At 50.0% G+C, this 27,766-nt stretch overlaps 10 protein-coding genes across 10 annotated transcripts; 5 read left to right on the plus strand and 5 right to left on the minus strand.

The window, feature by feature from the left end:
- Positions 1-1,034: 1,034 nt before the first annotated feature.
- Positions 1,035-1,938, minus strand: BU24DRAFT_83890 (mediator of RNA polymerase II transcription subunit 10). The gene is made up of 4 exons (XM_033534695.1): positions 1,932-1,938; positions 1,722-1,750; positions 1,552-1,669; positions 1,035-1,490 (listed from the first exon to the last, which is right to left on the minus strand). The coding sequence occupies exons 2-4, from the start codon at positions 1,738-1,740 to the stop codon at positions 1,178-1,180; spliced, it is 450 nt and encodes a 149-aa protein (XP_033377523.1). The 5' UTR covers positions 1,741-1,750; positions 1,932-1,938; the 3' UTR covers positions 1,035-1,177.
- BU24DRAFT_428716 (uncharacterized protein) lies at positions 1,909-5,379 on the plus strand. The gene is made up of 3 exons (XM_033529549.1): positions 1,909-2,541; positions 2,600-3,476; positions 4,660-5,379. Exons 1-3 carry the CDS (start codon positions 2,022-2,024, stop codon positions 5,042-5,044), a joined length of 1,782 nt encoding a protein of 593 aa, XP_033377524.1. The 5' UTR covers positions 1,909-2,021; the 3' UTR covers positions 5,045-5,379.
- Positions 5,380-11,041: 5,662 nt separating this feature from the next.
- Positions 11,042-13,189, minus strand: BU24DRAFT_84188 (CenpB-DNA-bind-domain-containing protein). The gene is made up of 3 exons (XM_033534696.1): positions 12,519-13,189; positions 12,440-12,461; positions 11,042-12,373 (listed from the first exon to the last, which is right to left on the minus strand). Exons 1-3 carry the CDS (start codon positions 12,991-12,993, stop codon positions 11,176-11,178), a joined length of 1,695 nt encoding a protein of 564 aa, XP_033377525.1. The 5' UTR covers positions 12,994-13,189; the 3' UTR covers positions 11,042-11,175.
- BU24DRAFT_84344 (uncharacterized protein) lies at positions 13,159-14,204 on the plus strand. Its single transcript, XM_033534697.1, has one exon. It carries the CDS (start codon positions 13,386-13,388, stop codon positions 14,064-14,066), a length of 681 nt encoding a protein of 226 aa, XP_033377526.1. The 5' UTR covers positions 13,159-13,385; the 3' UTR covers positions 14,067-14,204.
- Positions 14,205-15,242: 1,038 nt separating this feature from the next.
- BU24DRAFT_474121 (P-loop containing nucleoside triphosphate hydrolase protein) lies at positions 15,243-16,908 on the minus strand (the record flags this gene model as incomplete). The annotated part of the gene is made up of 10 exons (XM_033532828.1): positions 15,243-15,353; positions 15,415-15,535; positions 15,583-16,254; positions 16,311-16,333; positions 16,383-16,453; positions 16,505-16,541; positions 16,590-16,664; positions 16,717-16,759; positions 16,811-16,831; positions 16,888-16,908. The coding sequence occupies 10 exons, from the start codon at positions 16,906-16,908 to the stop codon at positions 15,334-15,336; spliced, it is 1,104 nt and encodes a 367-aa protein (XP_033377527.1). The 3' UTR covers positions 15,243-15,333.
- Positions 16,909-17,484: 576 nt separating this feature from the next.
- On the plus strand, positions 17,485-18,371 carry BU24DRAFT_401879 (cysteine dioxygenase type I; the record flags this gene model as incomplete). Its single annotated transcript, XM_033525508.1, has 4 exons — positions 17,485-17,700; positions 17,752-17,795; positions 17,853-18,073; positions 18,125-18,371. 4 exons carry the CDS (start codon positions 17,485-17,487, stop codon positions 18,244-18,246), a joined length of 603 nt encoding a protein of 200 aa, XP_033377528.1. The 3' UTR covers positions 18,247-18,371.
- A 980-nt stretch (positions 18,372-19,351) lies between these two features.
- Positions 19,352-22,916, plus strand: BU24DRAFT_401881 (glycosyltransferase family 90 protein; the record flags this gene model as incomplete). The annotated part of the gene is made up of 4 exons (XM_033525509.1): positions 19,352-19,822; positions 19,870-20,469; positions 20,616-22,603; positions 22,660-22,916. 4 exons carry the CDS (start codon positions 19,352-19,354, stop codon positions 22,712-22,714), a joined length of 3,114 nt encoding a protein of 1,037 aa, XP_033377529.1. The 3' UTR covers positions 22,715-22,916.
- On the minus strand, positions 22,890-24,297 carry BU24DRAFT_455738 (uncharacterized protein). The gene is made up of 3 exons (XM_033531391.1): positions 24,159-24,297; positions 23,726-24,101; positions 22,890-23,662 (listed from the first exon to the last, which is right to left on the minus strand). Exons 1-3 carry the CDS (start codon positions 24,184-24,186, stop codon positions 23,047-23,049), a joined length of 1,020 nt encoding a protein of 339 aa, XP_033377530.1. The 5' UTR covers positions 24,187-24,297; the 3' UTR covers positions 22,890-23,046.
- Positions 24,298-24,845: 548 nt separating this feature from the next.
- On the minus strand, positions 24,846-25,534 carry BU24DRAFT_84399 (uncharacterized protein). The gene has a single exon (XM_033534698.1). It carries the CDS (start codon positions 25,307-25,309, stop codon positions 24,959-24,961), a length of 351 nt encoding a protein of 116 aa, XP_033377531.1. The 5' UTR covers positions 25,310-25,534; the 3' UTR covers positions 24,846-24,958.
- Positions 25,535-25,759: 225 nt separating this feature from the next.
- Positions 25,760-27,503, plus strand: BU24DRAFT_358859 (pisatin demethylase; the record flags this gene model as incomplete). Its single annotated transcript, XM_033524014.1, has 3 exons — positions 25,760-26,065; positions 26,132-27,298; positions 27,390-27,503. The coding sequence occupies 3 exons, from the start codon at positions 25,760-25,762 to the stop codon at positions 27,501-27,503; spliced, it is 1,587 nt and encodes a 528-aa protein (XP_033377532.1).
- Between the last annotated feature and the right edge of the window lie 263 nt (positions 27,504-27,766).

Below are 27,766 nucleotides of genomic sequence, written 5' to 3' on the forward strand. Positions count from 1 at the left end.
CCCGACCACTATGAACATGCCATGGAACAGATACTCTAGTTAAAGAGTCTATTGTTTGAAGAAAGTGGATTCGGTACAACGGTGAAATTTGTATGGCCCACACATGATCATCTCATTTGGACGCCAGGACGAGTCGAAACACTCTTGCAAGATGTAATGATCTATCGTTGAGGTACTGCATATATTGTCTTGTACCACCAATGCCACTGCATCTTGGAGAGAAAAGCACTGGCATTGAGTGAAGGGCTGGCTAGATAGCGGTTTCTGGGCATATATTCTGCGCCTGGTGCATATATGACAATTGATAAACTTAAATTCCAGGCACCGGAATTCGGGAGCGAGTCGTGATCGATTCGGCCCTATCTGTACTTGACTGCGTCAATTGTGGCTAAATGCAGCGGAAATCGGCTCGTACCCGCTTGTTCTTAATGTTAAATAACGGTCGTGGCTTCTGTACTGGAATGTTGCGCGAACATTTTAAGCATTATGAAAGAATCGGGTCTCCTCAAGGAGGGTTAAGCCGGACCGGTGTCAACCCGAATTGGGCATCAATTGAGGTCCCTACAAGCTTCACCACGCATCACAACAATACATGGTTGGAAAGAAGATAATTGCGAATAATTGTAAGGGGTATATGCTCAGCAGGGGTATCTATTCAAGTGGTGACGCATATTCTCCTATCGCTATCAGTCGTGGGCCAGAAACGGCAATCAACGAAAATCCTGCATCCTTGCAACAAAAGTGAAACGAGGATAGCCTTGCTGAACACACCAAACTGAAGAATGTCAACGTATGTTTCATGCAGTAGTGTGATCGCCGCTATAAGGGCGAATACATAAGTTGAATTGCGCATTCAACGGCCTCTCCCGACGGATTTTACTAGAGCAGAGCCTCGCCCAGCCAACGGCACGCTTCCCCGGATTGTGACAATTGCTTGTGCGGTAAGCTAATTCTTGAAAACTCCTACGTCAAGGAAATCCAGAATCTTTTGCTCTTGATGTGGTATGGCATGTTTGATGCTTCGTGTTTGCACCTCAATATGGCACCTTGGAAGTAATTTACTTTTGGTTTCCGCTCGCCGTGTAATCGCAATGGATATATTTGCGGTGATGGAAAAGTATGAACGAGTCGATATGATCATTAGGAGCTGGGAACCAAAAGCTTCTTCAACCTACACTCATGTAGATGCACCTTGCTTGCTAGGCATTGTGACAGAATGTCCGGTGAAATTGCACACTTTCACGACGTCTTCACTCAGGGCAGGTATTCCTCTTATTATAGCTTGTGCAAGCGAATCTTGCATCAATCGGTAACCTTCGAGCCGACCTTTGAGGGCTTGGTTCATCCGCTGGACAGTTTCAACGAATTCTCTTGTGAACACATCCGGATTCCGCGAGCCTTCAACGTAGCTTGTAACATCTGGTGGAATCTCTATGTTGACAGACGGAGCGGTGCGTGTAAGATTGAGCAGGTTCTGGACGAGGACTTGCCTATGAAAGGTTAGTGATTGAGAGAATAGATATCTGCTGGACATTTGTGTAAGGGTCTTACATTTCGCGCTTCATGGCATCCTGGGTGGGATTACCTTGGTGGTCAAAGGACTGAACGATAAGGTTGTATAGATTTTGTACAATGTCTTTCAACTGGGTCTCTACCTGGTTGGTAGCGGCTAGAAGCAACGTTAACAAAATTCCATGGCGTAGACAATTGTAATGGCTGACCTTGATCCACCGGCGCCATTATGGTTGTTCTGCGCGGCGCGAAGTCCTAGTTAGTTGAAGGAGCTCCAGTTCATCGGAGGGTGCTCAATTATCTTGGCATACATGCTTGCCGGAAATTCGGTAATAAGTTGTTCCCTTCCGCCACCGATGACATCGTCATTGGTCTTGGTTAGGTGGACTGCAAGCACCGTTCGTGGATCCTCGACTTACACGAAGCACCATTTGATAATAAGATTTTGCACAGCGTGATTTTGTTTTTGTTTCATAGCTTGGTCGGAGAATTATGGTCCTCAGCAGGTAATGACACAGAGTATGTCACGGGAGCCTGAGACTCCACATGCACATCCAAATTCGAATCAGGCATCAACAACATTCACTACTGGGAATGCCAGTGGAGCCGCGTCCGATCAGATACGTCCCTCTGGTGCGATGCGCCATTCCGAAGCGCAGAAGCCAACTCACGATACCAATTCCGATAAAGCAACTTCAGCCTTCATCCGCCGGACCCTATGCTCCCACGATGTCCTTCTAGGAAACGGAGAGAAAGGGCGTAATACGCCCCGACCCATTGAAGACGTACTTCCACCGTTGACTAGCTCTAACGCAGTTGACTTACAGCTCTATGCTATAATATCTGTTATAATCAAAGAGTTCGTTCAGACATGGTATTCCAAAATCACACCTGACCATATATTCATCAATGAGGTGATCCAAACAATCGCACACTGCACACGCGCCTTGGAACAAAGACTGAGAAAGATTGATCTGGAAGCTCTTGTGCTGGATGAAATACCTGGCTTGCTGGAGGACCATCTGACCGGTAGGTATACTCGAGATTGGCATTTCTACACAACGACATGTATTGACACACACAAAAGCATTCCGTCTAGCAAGGTCTCAGGCAAGCCATCATGGGATCTTGATTCCAGACCCGCGGACAGTCTATCATACACTGAATCCGCATCCTGCATTATCACCTGTCCCGACGGACGCAGTCCCAGCTAGCAGCGTTGAACAAAGGGAAAACGAATCCGCTTGGCGCCAGCTACTTGTTCAAGGCGTGCTAGCCGTATTACTCCCGACCGAGGATCTGGCAAATGGATGCTTACGATCCCTCGTAGCAGAGATCTTTGCGGAGATGATTATCGGCAACGGAATTAGCGGTAAAGCCTGCGAAGGTTGGTTGCTCTGGGAGGGTATCACTAGGATCGCGGAAGTTTTGCAACATAGTACTACAGCAGATGACCTTCAATCGGATGACTTGACGCCAGACCAGTCACTGAGCCGTCTCGAGCGCTTTGGATTGCTCTCCACACCTGCAGAAGGTGAGGGCCATGGCGTGTCAACGGCACTTTCGACCAGTGACCGCCAGGCCACAAATCCTCGACTCACCGTTTCTGGATTGTTTTGGGCCGTGGTGCAGTATGCGTTTTTGGCGTACACGGTGATGCGCGCTATGATCGTAGGGATTGCGACATCATCCTCTCTTCCTGGCAGGTCTACCACTGGAGCTAGCGTTCAGTCACCAGATGAGGGAGATCGCCAACCACAACAGCCATCAGCTACTCAACCAAAACGGCTGGGCCCGCTCCCTTCGCAACGGCCCATAGTGAGGATGAGGTTATGGGCTTGTGCCTCGAAACTCATTGAGCTGGACTTACGCATGCCTTGGCTATCGGGCCTCATATCAGCAATGCATTGGGGGGCGTTATTCGGCCCAGGGAGGGTGGGTGACACTGATGGTGTATTGGACAGGTGAGTGGCAGCAATTATTTCTTCCTTTTTTCTGGTTGGACGACGACCCCAGCGAGACCCAGTCTTGTACGACACATCCTTAATCAGCCCCTGGTGATACCGCAGGAGGCCCCGCAGACGAATTCGATCACTTGACTTCGCCTCCAACGAATGCGACGGCCCGCAGGCACTCACACGCTGTCACCCCGTGCCGGCGTGCATCGTCGCCTGCAAGCCCCGGCATCCGCTCCCGGGCGGCAAATCGAGGCGTTTCATGCCTAGCCCCCATACTTGGCCTCTGGACCCCAATCGGTTTCACTTTTGTCCATGACATGTCAACCAACGAACCCCAAGGCAAATCGAACGACCAACAGACCAGACCATGCCCGCAACGCTCGATCAAGTGCAGCTGCGTAGACTATTTGTCTGGAGGACTGGACTCCGATGTGCGACTTCAAAGCTCTGCCTTGGTGGGGTCTTATCGTGGCCCCCGGCTTCTGCAGATGTTCCGCTTACGCGCCCGGTTGATCTGTCTCCTGTAGTCTTCTTATTCGGGACTGGCTGCGCCTGTGGGCGTAATAAGCTCGTTGTCCGCAAACCCCGGCTCTACAATTCAGACCGCCTAGAGATGCGCCTCATTCTCAACTGATGATTCGGTTGGAATCTGCGATATCGCACTGTGGCTGCCCGAAAGGACACCTCTCGCCATGCGGCGAATGCCCATCGCTGATGGCATGGCCCTCTTTGCTATTCGACCATAGCCTCGGAGCACTCACGATATTGGTTTATCATGAACCTAGTAACCCGTATGTCATGCGGCACTTCGTTCTAGCGTGCCGTCCTGGTCGCGAACACTCGCCGCTATAAGTCGCAAACCTCGATGAAAACACAGCGCTCGTATTATTCACCTCAGAGACTCTCAGAGACTCTAGGGGTTGCCTCGCTTTCTACCATTTCTGGTCCTGCTGTCGCAAGAATACCGTTGCATTCCTGTCGCTTAATTAGCAACATAGTCTGCGCTGCCAGGCCGTCCGCCCAACACGGGAATTGAACATCCCCGCAAAACTTTATTTCTCGTCTGACTGCATGTCGTGGGACTGCCCATATGTCGGACTCTCTACACGCAATTAGCATGGCCGTCGTCCAATGAGGAGCACACATTTTGCTGAATTTTCAACAACTAACTATCTGCCCATTTCTCTAGGTTCCTTTCTCACACCATGCGTATGCATGTCTTTAACCCCGCCTTACTTCCCATCCTGCTTCGCACAATTCGAGCAACTCTATTCCCGAACAATGCGCTCGCTCCCCCACGCCAGGTGCCTACTGCTGAAGAAGCGAAAAACATCAAGCGTCGCTGCGCAGCTACTCTATTGGACTTACTTCCTGGGAAGGTGGCAGCTGCATTATTTAATTGTACAGACTCGATGGTGCAGCTGCAGCAAGTCGAGGAGATATTGGATTGTCTAGATGACCCTTACCTGAACAAACATTTCATATTCTCAATAGTGGAGCTGATTATTTTGAGACTAGTTCCGGAGCTGGGTGAGAGGGGGATACATGAATTGATAGAAGAGAGACTGGGCTAATCCCTGGCATGTCTACAGTGATCGCGGAATGTCGTCCTGTGCAGCGGCAGTTATCGACATAACTCAATTGAAAAAAAATCAGGAACAAAAATCAGTAGATCTTGTGTGTATCGCTGGCATTACCTACATTCAGTCACAAAGTCGTAAAGGTACGAGCACCTGGTGAGAATTGGTCGCTGAACTGCAGCTTGGCCAGGGCTTCATACCTTAGGGTGCCCAAAGCTTCTCACCGCTCGTAAGGACTCTGCCAGCCTCGCATACAGACGAGAATTAGTCACTGCATCAACAACAAAGAAAGAGGCCTGTGGGGTTCCTTGAGGATCGTTCAATCCCCACGGAATTACGAGCTAGCGTATTACCCACCTCTTTCTATTTCGATTGCAACCCTTGAAGAGGCAGATGTTAAAAATATGCGATCTCAAATGAATGCACGGCCTTGAATCCACATGTGGACTAGCCGTGTACTCTGTGCATTTTGTTGATATAGCAGCACGAATGAATGCCTGCGTTCTCCCGTAGGTCCAGCCTTATCCCATGAGGCAAAATCAGCCAATTGAAAACGGCACTGCTCGTCTCGTCCTTCATGCACGTTGGTGCTATCAATTTGTGAGGACTGCATCGTGCCCTCAAGTGTTCCCGTTTACCAAATCGGGAGAATGGATAACTAGGGAGGGTGTACACCGCAACTCGAGCCAGTCCACAATCAGGGCGTGATGTCAATGATTCCTGCTGTATTTCCAAGTTTTTGGTAGGTATGCGCCGCGGAGCTGCATGGCTTTATTGCGGATCATGGAGGAATTGCGGTGTACCTCGCACCAAGGTGGGCCTGGGTGTTCATGTGAGTATTGGGGAAGCTTTGACTTGGTTTGTTGCATGGTAGGGTGGGTTTTGAGGGGGAGCTTGGAGATCGCGCTGGTCTGTGAACACTGCGTGCCTGGACATCAAACTCTCTGCTGTGGAGAGTCCTCGAGTCTCAGGCATGGACGCACGATTCATTCTCATAGAAGGATCAGTCAGACTTCTGGAAGGGCCGCACTGACGATGTCATGATCGAGAAAGCTCGACCTTGTTGGTAAACAGATGACGCTCACTCGTATTGAGTTGTGGCCAGCTGCATCTGGTATTACCATCTTTAGCACAGACGATGACAGAGGCCCTCTGGTCCCTCGCCCAATAAGGACTGCAGGGTGCCCATCTCCGAGGCGGCGAAGGCAACGTCACAGATGGCTGAAAGGACTGAGCTGCAAGAGAGTAGGATTCATCCGTCCCGAGCGAATGAAGGGTTGAGATTCTGGATGACAATCTGCCTTCCCTACATACGAGTACTGTTCAGAAGGCCATCAGTCCATCGTCATTGCACAGGGCCTCCAGGCACATGGCCACGGCGAGGCCCCACATCCCAGTACACAGCTGCACACTGTGCGGCATGATCGCATGACAAGGTCGACGCGGACGACGACACAAACCTACAGAGTATTTCTCACATTGCAGAATTCTCACTGCCTCCGCTGACTTGCCGCAAGATGCAACCTTGCCTAAGTGTTTCAGATACAAGAGTCGAGGTGACCTTCGGTGTTCAAAGGAAAGGCTCTGCAGCAGTCCAGAACTCAGGTTCCAGGGTATTTCGAATTTACCAGAGAAGCGAGGCAAGGCTCCAAGTGATGGAGGACTACCATTCGATAGGTACCCCGCTTTCCAGGCACACCAAGTCCTCTGATATGGCTTCATCTCGATGACCTGCTTTGCAGAGTAAGCATGTGTGGTCAAGGTGCCATATCTGATCCCCACATTGACACTTTGAAGGCCAAAGCCCTATGCGGGACGTTGTCCTCTCACCACTTTGTAGTGCTGCACTGCTCCTGGATGAACGCGCCCAGACTTGAGATGAGATGAACGCATTTCGGGCGTAGCCATTGAAACGTTGTGCTTCTGATTCAGACAACCAACTAAACGATCCTAACGTTCAATACGGTCCAATTGCGAATATCCATATCAGCCGTGTTATGCGCCAGCTTACCTCAACTATCCTGAAAACATACGTTAGCAGCCGAAGTATTGCTCTGCCACATCCCCTCGCTACATCCTCTCGTTCTCGTATCTAGAATAGCTCAAGACGCCTTCGCTGGATGACATCCGTGCAGAGACTTAGCGTACTCAGGAAACTGGTCGATCACAGAAGAGATCGGCCTCTCCTCCACGTTTTGTTTCGAAGCATGGCCTCAGGGGGGCTGGCGGGCATCAAACGACGGTCTCCACGCGAGCTTGCGAGTCAAAATGCTGAAAGGGAGAGAGGTACTGAAAGAAGAAATCAACACCGAACCGCCCTGTGGCGTAAAGGGAAAGCCGTTTGTAAGGCTCGCATTGACCTCTCTGGAGAAAATGACTAGAAACCGTGCAAAAGTCAGGGACATGATTCAAGAACCTCAGGCACACGGAAATCAAAGTCCCGCAAACAGCAAAGTGTCGGTGGGTCGGAGACCTTGTGGGCCCTTGATTGACGCTCTGGTCTGCCGTATGATGCGCCACTTCCGAGGATTTTCGACTTTGCGAAAGTTTGATGATCATTATCATCGAATCTGTGGAGCTGCCTTTGGTTGCGATTCATGAAACCCAAACAACGGTTCGCATGAGTATTTTGTTACCCAATTGCCAATGACTCGGCGTACGATTGAGCTAAGATGATTCAACGCAACAGATAGACAGTCATGGATCGGGACTGCATAGGGGCCTATTCTTTGATCACTCGCACAACGTTCGTGAAGGAAGGAAGGGGCATGGAAGCGCAGACCGCGTCGTCAAAGTGCCAGATGCTGACTGGCGGTACGTGGACCCATCTACTTAACTTCCTACGATATTGCTGCACCTCGTAATTCTGAGTGGGGGATGAGCAGCACCAAATACCTGGACTGGAGGTCCATGTCAACAGCGAATTTTAACAAAGTTGCTGACCGTTCCAAGCAAGCAAGCATGTGCTGACTGCAGAAGGCGCCGTACCGGCCGGCCCGTCTGTCCCCTTCCCTTCCTGTGCTGTACTGTGCACAGATGCAAGGACCCGTGGTTGATATTTGAATAACGATCATGGCGGGAGCTACGATAACTATCAGGCTTGCGTCAACGGCCAGCAGCAGGCAATCGGACAAGGCAACGGATAGCGGATTTATCCATCGAACGGCGCAACATCTGCAGCACTAGTTAGAGATTACCTAGTGCGAATGAAATGATAGGAGAATATGGAATTTCTGCTGAGCAGATGACGATGGCTGTGAAAGCAACGGACTTCGTGTTGCGACGTTGTACATACTACTTGGTACTAGAATTGGGGCCGTTCTTCTCGCTCCAAGCGGGAGCCCGTGCCGGGTAGCTCGCTTCAATTTTCGTCCCCCATACCTGTCCGTACGACAGTCTGACGCCGCATTGTGGAGCCAATGGATGGAAAAAGCAAATTTCTGAAGCTACTGAAGGCGCATTCGCTTCAGCATCTCAACGCAGTTATCATTCAGCTTGAAGTCCCTTTGGTCATTGAGGAGAAAAATTAATTATAGCACCCTTCTCTTTGAACCTTACTTGGCTCAACAAGTATTGCTTGCGACGATGTACATACTCCCGAAACACCAGTTACCCCTTCGACGTAGTTATAGCTTGCTACTATAGACAAATCTTCCTGGGTTCATCACCGAAAGGGGAGCCTTGCGACCGATTAGGACAACGTACGGGTGTACCACTTGCGACGAAGCCCAAGCCACACCGTACGCGCCCGTCAATTCATCGTCGTACGACGCGGAAGCCGCCAACCTAGGTTATCGATGTAGCGTTTCACAGCATCAAGTCGCGATCACGTGGAATCAGCCTTGCCAGTCATGGCAGGACAACGAAGCGTCGCACTACATTGTCGACTACATACATATGTAGATTAGGGATACTCGAAATTTCGCTTTGTCTTTGCGTTGCATGAGAATTCCAAATAGTCAGTTATCGAAATTCTGGACTTGCATTCAAGTCCGGACCATGACGAGCTTGCAACATTGCTTTGCTGGCGAAAGCAGAATTCTGCAGCAAAAGAAGAATGAGGCGAAACGATGACAAGTCTTGGGGAAGAAAACTACGAGCAAGGTTCCTTTCCGATTGGTATCACAAGAAGTGGACATCAAGCCCAACCCCCTCACCTCCTCGGCACAGGATTGCCCTCTATTGTCCATCATCCTCTGGATTTGTTCTTGTACAGTACAAGCGCGGTTAAGGATCGCTAAAAGCTGAGGAAGCTCCAGGAAAAAGCAACGCAAATCAATGAAAATCATAAAACATTCAGCCTCTCATAATCCCTACATGCCCTCCAGGATTACAAAACACCCCCTCCCTTTCCTTTCCCCGTAACATGAAAATAACTTCCCTCAAATTCCCCGACAATCCTTGAAAGCAATACTCCCAATCAGGACATGAAATCTGTCTATCAGGCCAGTAGCTTACGCATTTGACATATTGTGCGTATGAGCGTATTTACTCGCGGTCCCTCTCGCGGTTGGTCCCGTAGTGTGTGGGGCGTATGTAGATTGAAAGGAGTCGGGGATGTCGGGAGGGATGAGGCGAGAGGGAAGCATAGTGGATGGGTTGTGAGAATGAGAACTAACAAGATCATGATACGAGCAGCATAAGTCGTGAGATAACTGCAAGGCGAACGTGAGGGGGATGTACGGTACGAGCACTCAGACCTATCACACAAGGTAGAGGGAAGACGCTCGGTGTAGGAGCTGGAGGGTGGGAAATGTTCATTGGGCTCGGGTGTCAGGGGGGCCCGTGGACGCCCCTCATCATCACGCAAGCAAGCAACCTTGGATAGGAAACCCATTTGCTGAGGAATCTCTCCGAGATTAACGTATCGACTTTTACCCCGTTCCGGGCGAAAGGTCGGAATTTCGTACGTGCACTGTGGCGGTGAAGAACATTGTTGAAGATACAGAACCAAAGCCTGAGGATGAAGTCTTCTTGAAACAGGTGTTGATATTCGACGTCTGGATAGACTTTACGGCCTTGACTGCGACTCTAGATTACCATGTCTGTATGCATCATGCTTTAGAGGCAAGTGCTTCATGCGTGCATAAGCGATGAATGCTGTGTTCTGTACAAAATGCGCGGGTACGGGTGGAAAAGCACTATGTGCAAAGCGAGACCTTGATAAGTGACCCAAGTTGATGATCTCCCTTTTACCCAGCGTCCCGTCGTAGGCTGACCTTGCTCACTATTGCATTCAGCGTGATAAGGACTCAGTCCGTTCTGCGCCAGCAAAACATTTGTGAAATGCGAAACTACTCCGACAATTGTGCAACCACATGTCACCAAAACTAGCATGAAACACCACACAAGACTGCCGAGGAGTAAACAGAGGTTCATCGTAGAATGTGCAAAGATTTGGATTTGTGCGTCAACTACATCGCTTCGAACTACCTGTGAAGCGAGGCTGGGGTGTACTATATCAGGCTGAACTAAAGCGGGATCTGAGCGAACGTAGGAGCACGGGGGGTGACAAAGGAGGCTCCAACACGCAACGTATGAGAAGACAGCCAAGTGGAACGTGATCAAAAGATGCAGGCTGTTGAAATATAGAGAATAAGGAAGATGAAAGTACAGCGAATAATTACCCGCGCGAGCGGTTACAGTCTTTTTTTCGGTTTGTGCTGAGGGTTGGGAAATATCAATGGCGTGTTTGAAGGGTATAGAAGGCCGTGACAAAATAAAGAAAGAAAGCGCAGAATGTAGTAAAACAGATGTAAAGCCTAGAAAACATCAGCAGTCGGATTGAAAACCAGAAAAGAAGTATGATGGTCATGCTAATGATGCAATGCGGAAAGCGCTCGAGTTCTGATGCCATGAAAAGATCCAAGTTGGCTCCCAAGATCGCCGTGGTTCCAATATGAAAAGCATACACTATGCTTGATGCGTGTGTCCCAAGCCCCCACTTCCTCCATTACCTGTGGAGGAAAAATCCTACAATTCCAGATGACTCCGTACAAAAGCAGATGGCCGCAATCGATGTGTTGTTCAGTGGCGGCAGCACCATGCACTAATTCTGGTGCTGTGGCAGCCGAGTTGAATGCGCATACGACTTAGCCCACTCATCACTCCTATAGGTCAGGACGTTAGTGCAATCCATCAATGCTTTCCAGCTTGCTGGCGGCACTGAAATCGGGTTCCGGAATGCGACGAATCTCGGAGGACAAATTGTCTGCGTGACGTTTGATTTTTAGCTTCTCCATCAGTTTGCCAATCATGACGTATTCTTGTGGTTCCACGAAGCCGCTCGGTTGTGTTTGGAAGAAGCTCATAACCAGTTCCAATGCTCGGGCAGCCTCCTCTTGGGATGGTGTTACTGGAGAAGAATCCTCTAGGCTCATAGAAGGCGCCTGGGTGACGCTTGGCTGCTGCATTGGGATACTGACAGGTGGGACGGATGGTACTGGCGGAGGTTGCATTGTACTCGTCGCTTGGGTCGGAGAGGCTTGCATCGACTCGTCAGCACCGCCAATTGATGATCGAATCTCGGTCATGGGCGAGTCTAATGCAGTGCTGTTGATGTATTTCGGCGTGAGTGCTTCAGAGGAGGCTGGGGGTGACATGTATTGTTCTACACCGACAAGCATCGGGAAGGTCTGGCTTCGTGGTCGCTGGAAGTTGCTGCTCCCGGGTTGCCCTCTAGCTTGCTGGTTTCCCATGAAAGGGTTTGGCCCGCAAGCTGAATCCGGTGTGAAGAACGGTGATGACAGCGAGGTTGGACTGGTTGGCCCTGCTGAGAAGGACGACGGTGCTGTGTCGGTGAAGACGCTGGATAGGGACGTATTGCTTTGCGAGTGAAAAGGTCGACGATGATTCGAAAAATCATAACTATCAGGGCTCTCTGTCTTTAAATTCTCCTCGCTCTTCTTTGCAGAAACAGTTAGGGGCGAAGGCGATATTCCATTTGGCGAGGTAGGAGATACGCCCACGGGTGTTTGTGCATTTGACGGTGGATTTGAGGCACCTTCGGATTCTTCCGCTATTGAACCCTTCCTCGATTTCGCACCCATGAGGTTGTTCTTCTGTTTGAATTTTTCAAGCCAGCTGGTGCTGTTGGCTTTGAGGTGGCTCTCTGAATTTCCTACAGTTGTCGCAAAGAAGCGTGCTTTTTCTCGAATGATCGAATCGTTCAAAGGTAAACCCTGTTTCTGATGATTCCGTGCCCAGTTGGCGAGCGCCCTCTCAATATCTGGAAATTTGCCTTTCGACTTCCTGATCGGCGATCGGCTTCCATCGTCTTGGTAAAGATACTTCTCCTTTTGACGCAAGACCTTGGAAACGGTACTACACTATCAGTCAGCCAAGATGAAAACAAAATAAAGAATGGCAGATTGCATGGGTGAGGTATACCTTCTCTCAACACCGAACATTGCTACAAGTACTAATCAGCTGGGCGCTCTGGAGACCAAAATGGCTGTGCCACACTTACCGCCGATCTCTGTCTGCTTGACTGTGGGATGCTCTTCATGGTAAAGACACATCCGCCTTCGGTCCGCATCTGTAAGAGTCTTTCGAGGAGTTGAAGAATGCGATCGAGTGGAGGTAGCTGACACCGGAGTAGCTGATGCGGGAGTGATTGGAACCGGCGCTGCTGAAGGAAAGATAGGCGGCACATAGGTTGACTGGCTGGTCAACATACTTGGCCATTGTGGCATAATCAAAGGCTGAAGCTGCGGATGAGTGGTCCTTGGTGGGTGCATTCCAGTTGTATATATGGGCTCCATTGGGAGCGGGGTATAGCTTGTGTTGTTGTATGGTAACGCATTGAAATCTTGGACAGACGACTGATGTTGCGAATGACCGTACACAGAAGTGTCATGCCATCCAGCGTTATGATCATCATAAGACTGTTCTGAGTGATGGTGGTGATTGTGGGGATCGTGATCCATTTGAAGCTGGCTCATATCGACCGAGAGAGAGACAACGATTCAAATACCAAGGCGAGTTCCGTGCAATTGTAGATATGGGCGAGTCCGTATTAGATGGTCAATGAGCAGATCGCAAAGAGCGCATTTGCGTGTACGCGATAGAATTCCTGTTCCTGGTGGGAGTGAATGACCTCAGTGTTGTTTGGGCGCATGCATGCATGAGAAATGGTCGACGGTGCCAGAAGCGAAGCGATAACAGCGACGGAACACAGTGACTTGATGGCGACAGGACGGGGAATTCAGCTGACAAAAATGCGACGCAGTGGGACAGTAGGGACAAATGAGACGAAACGAAACGCAATAATGCGGCGCGGCGCAGAGTAGAATTGGGAACTGAAGCTGGATGGGGGGTGGTCTGCAGGGTGAGGATGGCTGATGCAGCGTCCTGCAAGCTACTTGAGAGATTCTGGGAAGTCTGGTACAGAGCAGGGCTTGTGCCTTGTGGGTTGCGGTGCGGGCAGCGGCCGGTTGCAGCAGCAGCGGGAGGTCGGCGGGAGAGCCCTGTGGGTTTTTGGAGCTCAAGGATGATGGGATGGGATGGGATGGGATGGGATGGTATGCTAGGTATGGTCAGTCCGGAGAGCTCTGGCCTGCGCTTTTACCTCCTCTGGTCTGTCTGGCCCCATGTCTTTCTACTCTTGCTGGTGGGCGTACGGTCGTGCGGACGTGCTCAAAGCGACATCACTACTGGCACCAGGCACACACACCTGCTCTGGAGTCTTGTCTCTTTTCTCCCCTCTCTTTCTCTCACACACACACATTCAGGGGCCTGTGCTTGTTCAAACATCCCAGTAAGCCCCATCACCCCCAACTTCTACGCTCTAAGCTATCTAACCCCCGGCGGCGCGAGAAGCCAAGCGACAACCTCGAAGCGCGGACCTTTTGGAAGCAGTAACGTTGGGCTTAGCGTGCGCGGGTCTGGTCGGGGGATGCAGCCCCTAGAGCGGCGACGGATGCCCAGCACGCGGGCCAGAAAGGTGGCCGCTGTAGGGGCTTGTCGTCTGCCTTTGCTTTGCCTAGGTAGTGTGAGTGTGGTAGGTGTGGTGTAGTTACTTTCTTCCATGCACAGACATGTCCACACGCCTCTTAATGCTCGCTGGCCATACGCTGTACGCCAGTCGCGAGCCGCCAGTACAGTTATTCTTCAAGTGTCCGCGGCAAATGGGAACTCGAGGCGACCAGCGACCAGCGCTCCAGCGCTCAGCACCACACTTAGGATGCCGAGCTCGCTCAACAGGATCGTCCCATCGTGGGCCATCATTGCACCTCTCGCGGCCGGCTAATCTGGCGGATACCAAAAGCGGATGCCGCCAAAATTGCAAGCACTCAGCAGCCACTTGGATTGTCGCCAGCCTCGTGTGTGTTGTGCTGGTTCCGTGGTGCGCCGTCGCGGCCGTTGCCGTGCTCTGGTGGCGCCCAGCAGAGGGCATCGAGCAACCTTGAGGGCCCTGGACTTATGATGTTCGCAATTCCAGGTACGCGAGGTACGCGGGCGTCAATCACCAGTATTATCATCATCGACCTGCATCGTCGCATAAAGGAGGCACCCGACTTGAGCAACTGCACTGCGCCCATCGACTTGCAAAGGCTGAAACGCTTGAGGAAAGGCTGCTGTTTATCGATCCCCCATGAATCAAGCCAGCAGTACATTAGCTCTGACTGACGAGCCACTCACGCTCGATAGCGACCATAGTTAGCGCCCGGATGACAGCCAGTGCTTTGAGTCGCCGTGCCGACAAAACCCCCTGTAGCTTTTCTCCGAAAACTCCAGTGCTCCAATCAGTAGACCAACGAGGAAAACCAATATCAACAAAAAGGGCTAGAGAAAAAGATCGTCGTATTCCCTGATCCTGACTTCCGAAATAACAATATGTGAAAAACAATGCTGAGTTCGTTCCAGTAACCACCACCGACGCGTCCAACGACGCTTCCGCTGAGATTGTGCGCCTCATATGCATCAGGGCTTTGCCTCTGACTGACTAGCTCTCGGGAGCCACTGGGTCATCCAGACACCTACCTGGCGAATGATTGATCCGCTCCGCCGTGTGAGCTCCTGGGACCGAGCTGCTATGCTGATGCCGTTGCAATACGATTGGTACTGCGCCTCGGCCAATCCAGCATGTCAGGTTGGCCATTATTGCATTCCGCCTGAATCACTATTTCCATCCTATGACCAAGTCTAGCTCTGATACCGGAATGAGACACCTTGAAGCCATCACATCCTTTTTCAGTCATCCGCGAGCCCACCAGTCAGCTCCCTAAGCAGGGGTAGAGACGTACCGCATTCCTCGGTGATTGGTATCGTTTTGTGTCTTTCTATCGTTTGATGATGGTAACTGGTCATGATGTGAGCTTCAAGTGGCCGATGCAATACATTACATTGGGATCTAGGCTTACTGATATCCTCATCGGCGAGCTCGTGGGCCAATCCCACCCGTTGGGGTTGATGCTTTACTGATTTTCCATATACAATGGCTTGCTTGAACTGCTCAACAATCGTCTTGTGGATCGAATTACACTATCGACCGGTTAGCGAGCTCAATGAAAGACAAGGGGACTACGCACGAAATCCTCAACAGTGCAAGCCGAAGATCTCAGGACGACGGGTGCTGAGTAGTCTGGCATTCTGCCCTTTGGTTTCGTATACACCCGCACAAGGTTTAGCTTTTCCCACATCTGCTCTAAGAGCTCATCAACATTCCAGCCGTGCTCAGAGCTGATGGGACAAGCATTCGGGATGCGGTACAAAAGATCTAGCTCCTCGATGGTGATCGCATCAATCTTGTTCAGCGCGTAGATGACCGGGATATAGCTCCGACTTTTGGCTTCCAAAACGTCGATCAAGTCGTCCACCGTCGCATCGCAGCGAATGGCTACATCTGCATTCGATATTCGATATTCGCTCAACACGGCCTTGACCTCGTCATGGTCGATATGGCTCAAGGGGATCGTTGAAGTGATGTTGATACCGCCCTTATCCTTCTTTTTGAAAACGATGTTTGGGGGACTTTTGTTTATACGGATACCAAAGCCTTCCAATTCGTTTTCGATTACTCGCTTGTCGGTCAACGGCTTATTGACATCCAAGACTATGAAGATCAGATGGCAAGTCTTAGCCACTGCAATAACCTGTCGTCCACGACCCTTGCCGTCTTTGGCACCCTGAATGATACCTGGGAGATCAAGGATTTGGATTTTCGCGCCGTTATATACAACTTGGCCGGGGACAGTTGTAAGCTATGGTTAATTCAGTCAATGATCTCGAGGGAAGGGTGCACGGAAGGATGGAATACCGTTGTGAACTCGTACGCAGCAGCTACGGATCGTCAGTGTTTGCTTTTATGATGCACTGGGGGTTGACAAACCTTCTGAGTGCTGGCCAGTCAAACGACTCATGAGTGTACTCTTCCCCACGGACGGAAAACCTATGAAACCACTGATTGTTTAGTTGGTGAATGACGCAGAATTGCGACGAGGGCAAACTCACACACTGGCAACACCGGTTCTGGCCACGTCGAAACCAACTATAACGAATTAACATCCGCCACCAAAATTTGTCTGGACAACCATACCACCGCCGCCACCTCCACTAGAACTGGGAGTGAGCAACTCCCTCTTGAGTTTAGCAAGCTTTGCCTTCAATTGACCTGTACAAATATGAGCATGTATACATGCGGATGCGGGAACAATATCCTGTACCAAGATGGAAAGACGTCGCCTTGTTTTTCTGGGTTCGAGCCATCTACGCCGGTATCAGTATTTGGGCATTGTGTGCTACGGGAGTGTCGCTCACTTCGGACTCGATTTCCTTGATCTAATAGAAATGCACAATTAGCATACCAATCACTTAAACAAGTAATTTCCACTCACTTTATCCACGGTGGTCGCCATCTTGCCGGATTATGGGCCCAAAGCCACTCTCAAACCGCTTGAAGATGTAGTTTGGCGCTGTCTCACAAATTTGAGGTTACGGCTGCGGAGTGACGACGATGGTTGTTCGGCTGGCGGGGCAAATGCTGGACCGGCAAAAGTTTTCTCCGACTCCGGACCCGCTACAAATCGCTTGCCAAAGTATTTTTTCTGTAAACTATCCCAGTTGATATTGATTGCTTTTCATGAATGACGATTTGATTGGATTATCGCTTCTGTTAGTTGGCTGTAGCGTCAAGAGGCTTGCAATCAGCTTTTGTCCATTAGGTCACTGACGAATTCAAAATGTCTATACGTGGTTGCACTTCTCTTCCCTTCCTGTTCGCATTTCAAAACATGGCCCAACTTCCTTCCCTTTATCGTTCGTCTTTGATGAGTAGCTGCGGTGATTGCCCATAGAACCTCATTCCGTGCACTAGTTCCAGCTGTCGTTATCAGAGTTGTCCTTTCATAAATAAGGACGACACTTTGCTAGAGTAATATCTTATCATCACTATTCCATGATCCACAGGAACGCAAAACCATCAGACTTATTTCATGGCGAATTCTTTCGAAACACTAGTGGCCGCTCTCCGAGAGAAGCTTGGTCCTTGCTCAGGCATCGGCTCTGAAGATGTAGACACAGAAGAGCTTCAATCGCTGATGGCACAATACACCTCCAATGAGTGCGAATGGGAGAAATACAAGTTCGAGAAATCGAATTTACCGTATACTAGAAATCTCGTGGACAAAGGAAATGGCAAAAGCAATCTGGTCGGTACCTACCTAATGTGAAATACTTTGGTGGCAACACTGACATATCAGCTTATTCTGGTTTGGACACCAGGCAAAGCGAGTCCAGTCCATGAGTACGTTCTTTCTAACAAAGCACCTCGCCCTGCATGCTAGCTACTAACACAAGATAGTCACGCCAATGCACACTGCATCATGAAAATCCTAAAGGGCCGGCTCAAAGAGACCCGATATCACTGGCCAACCGTGCAATTGAACCAGAACGAAGAGAGTCCCTTAGTCGTAAAGAGGAAAACTGTCTATAGCAAAGACGAGGTGACCTACATGTCGGATAAGCTAGGCCTCCATAAGATATCAAATCCACATTCGAGCGAATTTGCTGTATCTTTACACTGTGCGTTTAGCTGTATTGAAAGGTGTATCGCAATTGTACTTACAAAATTAGTATACACACCTCCGAACGCTGCCGTGTACGGTTGCAACATCTTCAACGAGAAAACAGGCCATGCTTCGCATCTACCACGGTGTACGTTTTACTCGGAGTACGGCAGTAAAGCTAGAGGTTGACATTTGGAGATAAATCCCTGTGTTGTCGAGTCTTCCTATTTGGGAACTCTAATCAGTTGCGGCCAAAACGGCTCCAGATTCACCTTTTCCTATTCTCAATACTACAACGTGCTAGCAATATCAGTACAATGCATCCTTGTTTCATCAGGCCCATATGGTTGGCGAAGCAATTGAAATAACTCACGAGATTATGATTTTCAAAAGCCCAGACTATGTAGATCCCACACAGCCAAAGGTTGCAATGCTTATCTCTAAATGTATACGTACACATGATGTACTATGAGAAATCAGGTGCTAGATAGAGTAGGCGGCTAGAATTATGGGACAATGACATAGGTATTAGAAATATTGACATATGAATGATCCAAATGCACACACCGAAACACATCTAGAGTACAGGATAACTTAACATTCAAGTGAGGTCGAACGATAAAAAAAGCAATGGACATGACATCGGTAGAACATATTATTTATGTACGTTTCTAATTACTCTTGAAAGAGAAACACATGGGAAGATACATGGAGTCATATCTGGCGAACTTGAGACTTCTGGAAATTTGCCTCCTGGCATGTATCATGCATGTAAAGTTACTTGAAATTCGATTAGTATAACAGGTAGAGTATAGATGGGTCAAATGAACTACTATCTCTGGGCACACGTTCACTTGTTATCGACGACAAAGGAGAAGCTTGAAAGGTTCGAAACGGTACTATGAACTAGGAACAGCATGTCGGAACTGACGCGGCGGAGATACATGAGCGAAAAGTTGGAACTATTGATTTTCGAGTTGACTGCACCTACAGCATGCTAGATGCAAGATTACTAGATCCGCCTCCGCGTTCCTGTCTGTATCAGGTTGCCACGAGGTAGTCTAATCCCATTCCGTCAATCAAGGGATGGTTAACTGACCACAACGTCTTGATGCAGGGCTTGAGTTACACTACCTTGGGCCGGAGAACCCTTTGCAACGTCTTCTCTCCATCACAATCACGGATCGATGACTATAAGATTCCAACTCACCAGTGGAGAGTGCGTCCCCCAGCAATATCGTGAGTCGGAGGTGGGAGATCTCCTCGGTGGAGAGATCCCTGCCCGCCTCGTGTCATGGCTGCCCTGCCAAGCTCAAGCCCCGTCCTTTCCGATTCAGGCGAACGCTCCTCCTGTTTGCGGAACAGCTCGCCCGTACAGTTCGATATTCATCTTGACAACGTCAACGTCACAGCCGAATCATCCTCATGTCCCGCGACGTCCGCTGACCCTCCTGCTACTCCAATGCACCCGGTTATAACATCAGTAACGGAGTATGCCGTCCAAAATCAACATCTTTCCGTTCCTCTGTTTCTCGGTCTGCTCGGCACCATAGCGACTGCTTATAGTCCCGTCCAACATTCACTCTTCGTTACAGCCGTTTCATGGGGATTGATATGGCTCGCCACAATTTTTCGCGTTGGGATATGGTCTAGTACCGGTAGTAGGAATAGAAAAATAACAAGCTGGCTCGCTGGCGCCTTCTTGGCTCTGTCACAAGTATGCGACAGAGCACCATGTGACAAGGAGGGGATTTGGTCCATGAAGGTAATTAGGATTCCACTTTTGAGAGAAAAAAGCTGACCGTAGTCTAGGGACTTCTTCCGCTTCTCGTAGTACTTCTCTCGCGGAGTGATATGGTCTTAAAGCACGCCGGTCTTCCCTCCTATACCTCAATTGACGACTTACAATCCGATGGAACGACAAGTCTGGAGAAAAGACAAGGGGGTTCTTTCCGTACCTTAACTGTCGTCACCATATCTGCCTTCGCTGCCCTCGCTTCGCGCTACACACTTGGCACAACAACGGCATTGAGCCTTAGTAGTGTAATCTTCACTGCGACCGGTTTGGTTCTTTTCGAAAACGCTCTGAAGGGCCCCCAAGAAGAAAGCGATGACGGCCGAAGGGGTCTCATGTCAGCAAACGGCACATACCTGCGTCATCGATCGTTGCAAGGCGTGCAAAGAGAACAGCATTTTGCTTGTTTGAGGGATATCTCGGTTGTAATAATGGTTGCTTGTAGCGCAGGCACCTACCTCTTTGAACCATCGATCAATTCCCGCGCCATCTCATGGGAGCCAGTATACCGGCACTTCTGGGGTGACTGGAAGTCAATACACTACCAGAGAACTGTAGAGCAGTGTCTACTCATGATTCTTGTTAATGTTCTTGTCAATATTTTGCTGTACATGTTGGTAAGTATAGTTTCCTCTTGCCTGAATTGCAGCCCAGACATTACGTCAATGATGTGTTAAGCCATTACTGTCCTCTCTACAGTATGTGCACATCATGCTTTCAGTGCAGGTTTTCTCATTGCCATTATATGCTAACACCTAGCCAGCTGTTTCAACAAGGTGCCGTTCACACATCGTTTCTATACCTGTTCTCGTATCTATGTGCAAGCCTCATTGTATTCGTTCCGACCTTTTCAGGAATCTGGTTCACAGTCGTCTTTGCCGTCGCCTCCTTATTATATCTTTCTATCCCATCTTCGTCTACTGCGATTAACGAAATTCGGACTACTTTGCGATCGAAACGCGTCCTCCTGATAGTCACAGCGATTTCATTCGGTCTCTTTTTGTTCCGTGTCGTTTCTGGGTCTCACTCGGGATCATCGAGCTCAGAACGGGTACCCAACTTGACCGCATCCTCGCCAGAGACTCCATTCGCCCCTATCCCAGTCGACACGAAGAAAGGCCATCCGGCTTATCAGTTGATCGATACGGCCGAGAAAGAATTCGAGGAAGTATTAAACAAGCAATCGAAAACGTTAGAGGAAACTGTTCAAGAATATCGTCGCCGGAATGGCGTAGCACCACCTCCACATTTCGACAAGTGGTATGAATTCGCAAGGAGGAACAATGTCCTGCTTATCGATGAATTTGATACCATCAATGAGTCCTTACTACCTTTTTGGGCACTTCAACCGTCCACCATTCGATCTCGTGTGCGCCTCGCACTGGCGGGATACGAAGAAAATGCCCTGGTGGCGATGATGATTCGAGACGGCAACGTTGTGAAGGTTGAAAATGGGCCAGAGTGGCAACAACAAGCTACTATTGGCATGATGAAGAACTTTATACAGTTTCTACCCGATATGGATCTTGCGTTCAACATCCATGACGAGCCTAGGGTTGTGGTCCCCGACGGTGAACTTGCCCTACTTGTTGCCCAAGCACGGGATAAAGCTGTTACGGCAGCGATTACCAGCCAAACTGTGCGCAATTCTTTCTCGGCACGCCCGTCTGATCTAGGTGATGGCAAGCGATTCAGTGATGCATCTATAAGCCGCTTCAATAGGTTCGCGCATCAAAAGACCTGGACTCACGCCCGTCTGTCCTGTCCTATCACCAGCCAGGCACGGGTCTTGGAGGACGACGCAACGGATAACCTGACATCTTACGCTGTCGCGCCTCTCAACTACGTTTACAACCAGACTGCGTTCTCCGACATTTGCAACTCTCCGTCAATAGCATCTCGTTTCGGATTTTTCGAGCGACCCAACGCTTTCAATATCATCCACGAGCTGACGCCAGTATTCTCGCAATCAAAGATCTCAAGTTTTCAAGACATCCTGTACCCAAGCCCATGGTATTGGTTCGGGAAGGTAGGGTATGATTCTTGGCATGACACTACTTGGGAGAACAAAACGAACAGCCTCTACTGGAGAGGTTCCACGACAGGCGGCTTTAGCCGGAACGGTGGTTGGAGACGGCAGCACAGGCAACACATCGTCAAACGCTTGAACAGGCCCGACACAGCTAAGATCCTCGTCAGTAAAGGGGACGATGGAGTCTCTGATTATGAACTCCAAGAGGTAGAGCGCAATGAGCTGGATCGCTATATCGACGTAAAATTCAGCCACGTCGGGCAGTGCGATCCAGCCGATTGCAAAGCACAGGAAGAGTTTTTCAAAGTCGTTGAACACGTCGACGGCCAGGACGCGTGGTATTATAAGCACTTGCTTGACATGGATGGCAATGCTTTCTCTGGCAGATTTTACGCATTTCTGAAGAGCCGAAGTTTGACATACAAAATGGCCGTGTTCAGGGAATGGCATCAGGAGTGGCTCAAACCTTGGGTACACTATGTTCCCCTCTCTTTGATCGGAGACGAGCATCTCGACCTCGTGCGATGGTTTGGAGGCGGTCGCCAAGATGCCAATGGGAAAGAGATCCTCCCCAAGGCACACGAAGAGAATAAGGGTGGTAATGGTGACTCCATTGGTGAGAGAAAAGCCCGGGAGATTGCCGAACGTAGCACAGACTGGTCAGGCAAGGTGTTAAGAAACGTCGACTTTGAAGTGTGGTTCTTTCGCTTACTTTTAGAGTAAGTCACATGCCGAAATCTTTGATATGAATGAATATGTGCTAACCTGATCCTAGATACGGAAGGATAATCGATGATAACAGAGAGTCTATTGGATACTCTGGACCGTAAAACAAATGTACATTGACTGAATATAAGAGAACTGTAGCATAGAACTTGTCAAGGAGTATCGCCATCGTATATAGGTTTTGGTATGTGCTTGTTGCGGCATGTGCAATGTGGCGTTGGGCTTTAGGCGGTTGTTTCGATCAGAGGACGCGTAAGATACCAATTTGTCTTTGCATGTATGACTACAAATGAATGGTTGAAGGAGAAACATCTTACAGTGAACGCTTCCAGACCTGAAGTGACCTTGATCTATGTTGACCGCCACAAATTGGCACCACTCAGATTTCGTACCACAACCTAAAAGGATAGGCTAGGATATTCATATCGCAATCGTCCTAGAATGGACTATCATCACCTACATATTCTCCAATCATCTCTTTCCGCATTGCGATCATCCCACCTGCTACAACCTCGCAAACCATGCCTCTACTCCGCAGCTTTCTTTCCAGATCCCTAACCAGGGGCTCACACTCCACATCCGTCTCCCAAGATATCATATTATTCCCAAGATACTTGATCCTCACAAACGGCACGTAAATCTGCATCTTGAGCCCCCTCGCCCTACACCTCCTCTTCGTGAAATACTCCACCAGCCTCTTCGTCAGGGCCTCGTGATCGAACTGCCTCCACGAGTTTGCATATGTCTCCGCGTGCGGTTCGCTTATGATTACTTTCACAGTTCTGAGATTTGGCATCGTCGACAAGGAGGTCTGGATGTGGTGCCACGACCCTATGTAATTGAATTGCCCCGAGGCGAGTGCTTGCTTGCTGTCGTGGTATGGGTTCTGCGAGCAGGGTGAGTCGTTGTCGCTCATTTTGAGGCAGATGGTCACGGAGCGGAGGAACTGAGAGTTGGCGGGCGAGATGGTGGCGAGGAAGCAGGGGAATAGCCATGGTTGTGGGAAGATGAAGGTGCTTTTGGTGTACAACATCTCAATGGTCTCGGAGTACCTTAAAGGAGGGGCATAGTTAGAAGCTGTCTCTGCAGTTTGGTTCATTGTTGAGTCTACGCACGTTTGCCTACATGTTAGAAGGAGATTTCCCAATGTGCTGGGCGGCATCGGCGTCTTTCCCATTGCGTAAATAAGATCGAAAATCTTGACATTTTGGGAGAGGTCGTTGAAATGTTCTTGATTCATGGTCGCATGGGCATAGACTTGATGTCGGAGCTGGCGACACACGAAGGTTCGCACTGTGCCATGTCTCCCCATCGAAGACACGGGGATGATTGGGCGGCGGTTCTTCCAAAGAAGGGGATTACAGATGGAATGGGTCAGGTGGTTCTGCTGGAAGCCGATTTGTACGCTTTGATCCCCTATGGCGTACTCCCATATCATCAAGCGGAGCTCAGTAGAGAGCTTGAACAAGAGAGGGCATTGTGTTTGCGATTCTGGTACGGGTGTCAGCCTCATGACGAGTTCGGCGTCGCAGGGCTGCCTATAGTTACCGCATGTATTCAACTCTGGATTTGTCATGATGTTGTCACCTTGGTGGATCGAAACTTTTATATAACTCCAACTAGCTCATGGAGTAAGTCATATAGAATGCGTCAATGAAACGTGGGAGGATAGTAAGACAGGTTGCGGCTGAGTTGTGCTCATCAGGTGGGGTCCCGACCAAAAATGTCCGGGATGGATGCTTTCGCATATGCTAGAAGTATTCTGGTTGTATAGGGAAATACATCTAATACGTTAGTATAACAACACGACATAATCTCGGAAACGACTGATATTCTACTGTATTTTGAAAGCTATGGCAATCGACCAGTGCATTGATTTTATGCAATATGCTTCATTCTGTCGGCTTGCTTGATATCTTGATGAGACGCACCAAGAGGAAATAAGTAACCGTCCGTCCAACAACGATCTCGAGCCATTTAACATTCGAATTGACTCTGTACCGAAGACACGGGCAGTGGACGCTCTTCTATAGTGTACCCGATGAGTGAAGGCTTCGCAGGATGCTTTGGAAAATGACCCGAGAGTGGATGTCGTAGAAACGACCTCCAGGAATCCCCACGAAGTCCGACTTACATCCCAATACATGGCTTAACCATTACGAACAGACTGCAGCACATCGGAGGTTTAATAGAAATTCCAACTCACGCCACACCGACTCGACGAGTACTGTTGATGTTCCCTGCTCCGTAGTTGTCGCCTCCCTCTAACGATGTCTATGGATGACTAAGGGCCCATCCTAACTCGGCACTTCCCCAAACCATAAGGAAACCCAACTGCCGACCTCGAGCTAAGCATCCCTCAATCTTGCTATTGCTCGTTCGCAGCCACTGGCCAGCTTAGCCGCAGCATGGACGTGAGAATCGATAGCCGGCAGTTCGCGAGATACGTCAAGAATGAGACAGCCATCAACCAGGAAATTGTTGACCAGCCATGGACTTTCCGAGGCCACCGAGCCAGCACCGGGCGATCTCCAAATTGACTCAATCACCCAAACCAAGAAGATTGGGGACTGGGCGTCCCAAAGACAACATCGAAATTGCAACTTAAAAAGAATTGGTAGAATTAAGAGAAGTTGGCGAAAAAAAATAGTAATCACAACTAATGCGTCGTGAGACGACGGCCAACAAGAGTTGAACATTGAGGTAACCTATCTATCCTATGTGGAATGGAGCAGAGCCCCGCGAGCCATCTCCCCCGCGGTTACACTTATGATCCACATGCCGAGCCACGGGGAATCCCATTCTAAGCCATTGAGGTTTCGCCCTAAACTCGAGGTTTATCTTCACAGTACATACCTCCCTCGTACATCACCAACTGCCGACGAGCTTCGTGGGCCGCGTTGTTGGCTCCAAGGCAGCCCGCTATGCCGAAAATCGTCTTCTATCAATGGGTACATGTGCACGTACACACGTCGCAACGGCAGACAGGCCATGCCACCGCGGCTGTTGCATTTCCATCATAACTTTAAATACCTTTAGTGCAACGTGCTCAATCTGCCTCTAGATATGAAGAGCTAAGGCTTCCCTCCCATTAATATATATCTAGCTTTTTTCAACACAGGTTAGATCGTTTGATATCACCAGCCACAATGCTTCTCAACGAAGTCATTCCTTTGCTTGTACAGTACTGGCCTGTCGTGCTGGTGTCAGTTGTTGTCGGGCACTTGATACATAACAAGTTCTGGAATGGACTGCACAAGCATCCAGGTCATTGGCTAGCAGCGTACACAAACTGGTGGAGGTTTTGGGACGTCTGGGGGAGAAAGCATGAATGGACCATCATTCGACTTCACCGCGAGCACGGTGATATTGTCAGACTTGGTCCCAATGTGTTGTCGTTTGCAGACCCACGGGCTATCAAGATAATCTACGGCTTGAACAAGGGGATGGTCAAGGTAGGTATCTATTGGCGGGTTGATTGATATCAGAGAAGAACAAAGTCACTGACCAGCACTATACAGTCCGATTTCTACCCCGTTCAGAACGCCGTGTCCAAAGGTCGACGTCTGCAATCCCTCTTCTCCACCACCAATGAGGACTACCATGCAAAGTACCGCCGCTGCGTCAACAATGCCTTCGCCATGAGCTCGCTGGTCAACTACGAGCCCCTCGTCACCTCCACCCTGAGCGTCTTCCTCGACAAGACCGAGCAACTGTACGCCAGCACGAGCAAGACCTGCAACTTCAGCCAATGGCTCCAGTACTTCGCTTTCGACGTCATCGGCGACCTGACCTGGAGCAAGCGCCTCGGATTTGTCGAGGAGAACCGCGACGTCGACGGCATCATCGCCTTCCTAGGCAAATTCCTCAGCTACGCGGGCCCCATCGGCCAGATGCCCATCCTCGACCTGATCCTCGAGAAGAACCCAATCCGCCTCTTCGCGCAGCGCATCGGCCTCAGCAATACCGTCTTCCCCGTCACCCTCTTCGCCCAGACCCGCTCCAACGAGCGCGCAGGCGAGATCCAAAAGATCAAAGCCTACGGCGTGCCCGACGACCAGTCAAACCCGCGCGGCGTCGACCTCCTCACCAAGTTCGCGCAGGCCGCGCACGACCACCCAGAATTCATGACGGACACGCAGGTGCTCGCCTCCTGCACATCCATGGTGTTCGCGGGCTCCGAAACGACCGCCATCTCCCTCTCCAGCGTCTTCTACTTCCTCCTCAAGCACCCGCGCGTCTACGCGAAGCTCATGCACGAACTCGACTCCGCCGTGGCGGACGGCACCATCGAATCCCGCGCCAACCGCACCGTCTCGTGGTCCGAGTCCCAGCGGCTCCCCTACCTCGACGCCGTGATCCAGGAGTCCTTCCGCGTGCACCCGGCCGCGGGCCTCATCCTCGAGCGCATTGTCCCGCCCCAGGGCATCGACGTGCTTGGAACCTTCGTCCCCGGCGGCACCATCGTCGGCTGCAACGCGTGGGTCCTGCATCGCCGGCCCGAGGTCTTCGGCCACGACGTCGATGCCTTCCGCCCCGAGCGCTGGATCGACGCGTCTCCAGAGCAGCTCAAGCTCATGAAGGCGACTATGTTCCAGTTCGGCGCCGGGGCCAGGACCTGCATTGGCAGGAACATCAGCTTACTCGAGGTGTACAAGTTGGTGCCTAGTTTCTTGAGGCGGTTCGAGGTGAGTTCGAACTATCCCCCCTCCTCCCCTGCCCCTGACGCATATAACCTTGAGAATATTTTATGACATATGTCACTAACACAATGTACAGATCGAACTCGAGCGCCCAGACAGCGAGTGGAAGACACACAACGCGTGGTTCGTGCGGCAGACGGAGTTCAACACGCGGTTCAGGCCCCGCAAGGCTCCTCCTTCCTCCATCTGAGAGAGAAGAAGAAACCATGTACGAAAGAAATGCAGGAAGGAAGGAAGGAAGTCCAAGCAAACCTGGATGTCAATGACATATCACTACTAGTTTATATAAGGTATACATAGCTACGCGCATCATGCGGAATCGGAACAGGAAGGAATATAATAGCATAAATCCAACAATTATGGACATGATTTATCATCACAGATACACACACGCACAAAAGTCATCCGAATACGTTTCATGTACTAATAACGTTGTTTATTGTTCGATTCCGA

Source organism: Aaosphaeria arxii (genome assembly GCF_010015735.1).
Source record: "Aaosphaeria arxii CBS 175.79 unplaced genomic scaffold BU24scaffold_14, whole genome shotgun sequence".
NCBI classification, from domain to species: Eukaryota; Fungi; Ascomycota; class Dothideomycetes; order Pleosporales; genus Aaosphaeria; species Aaosphaeria arxii.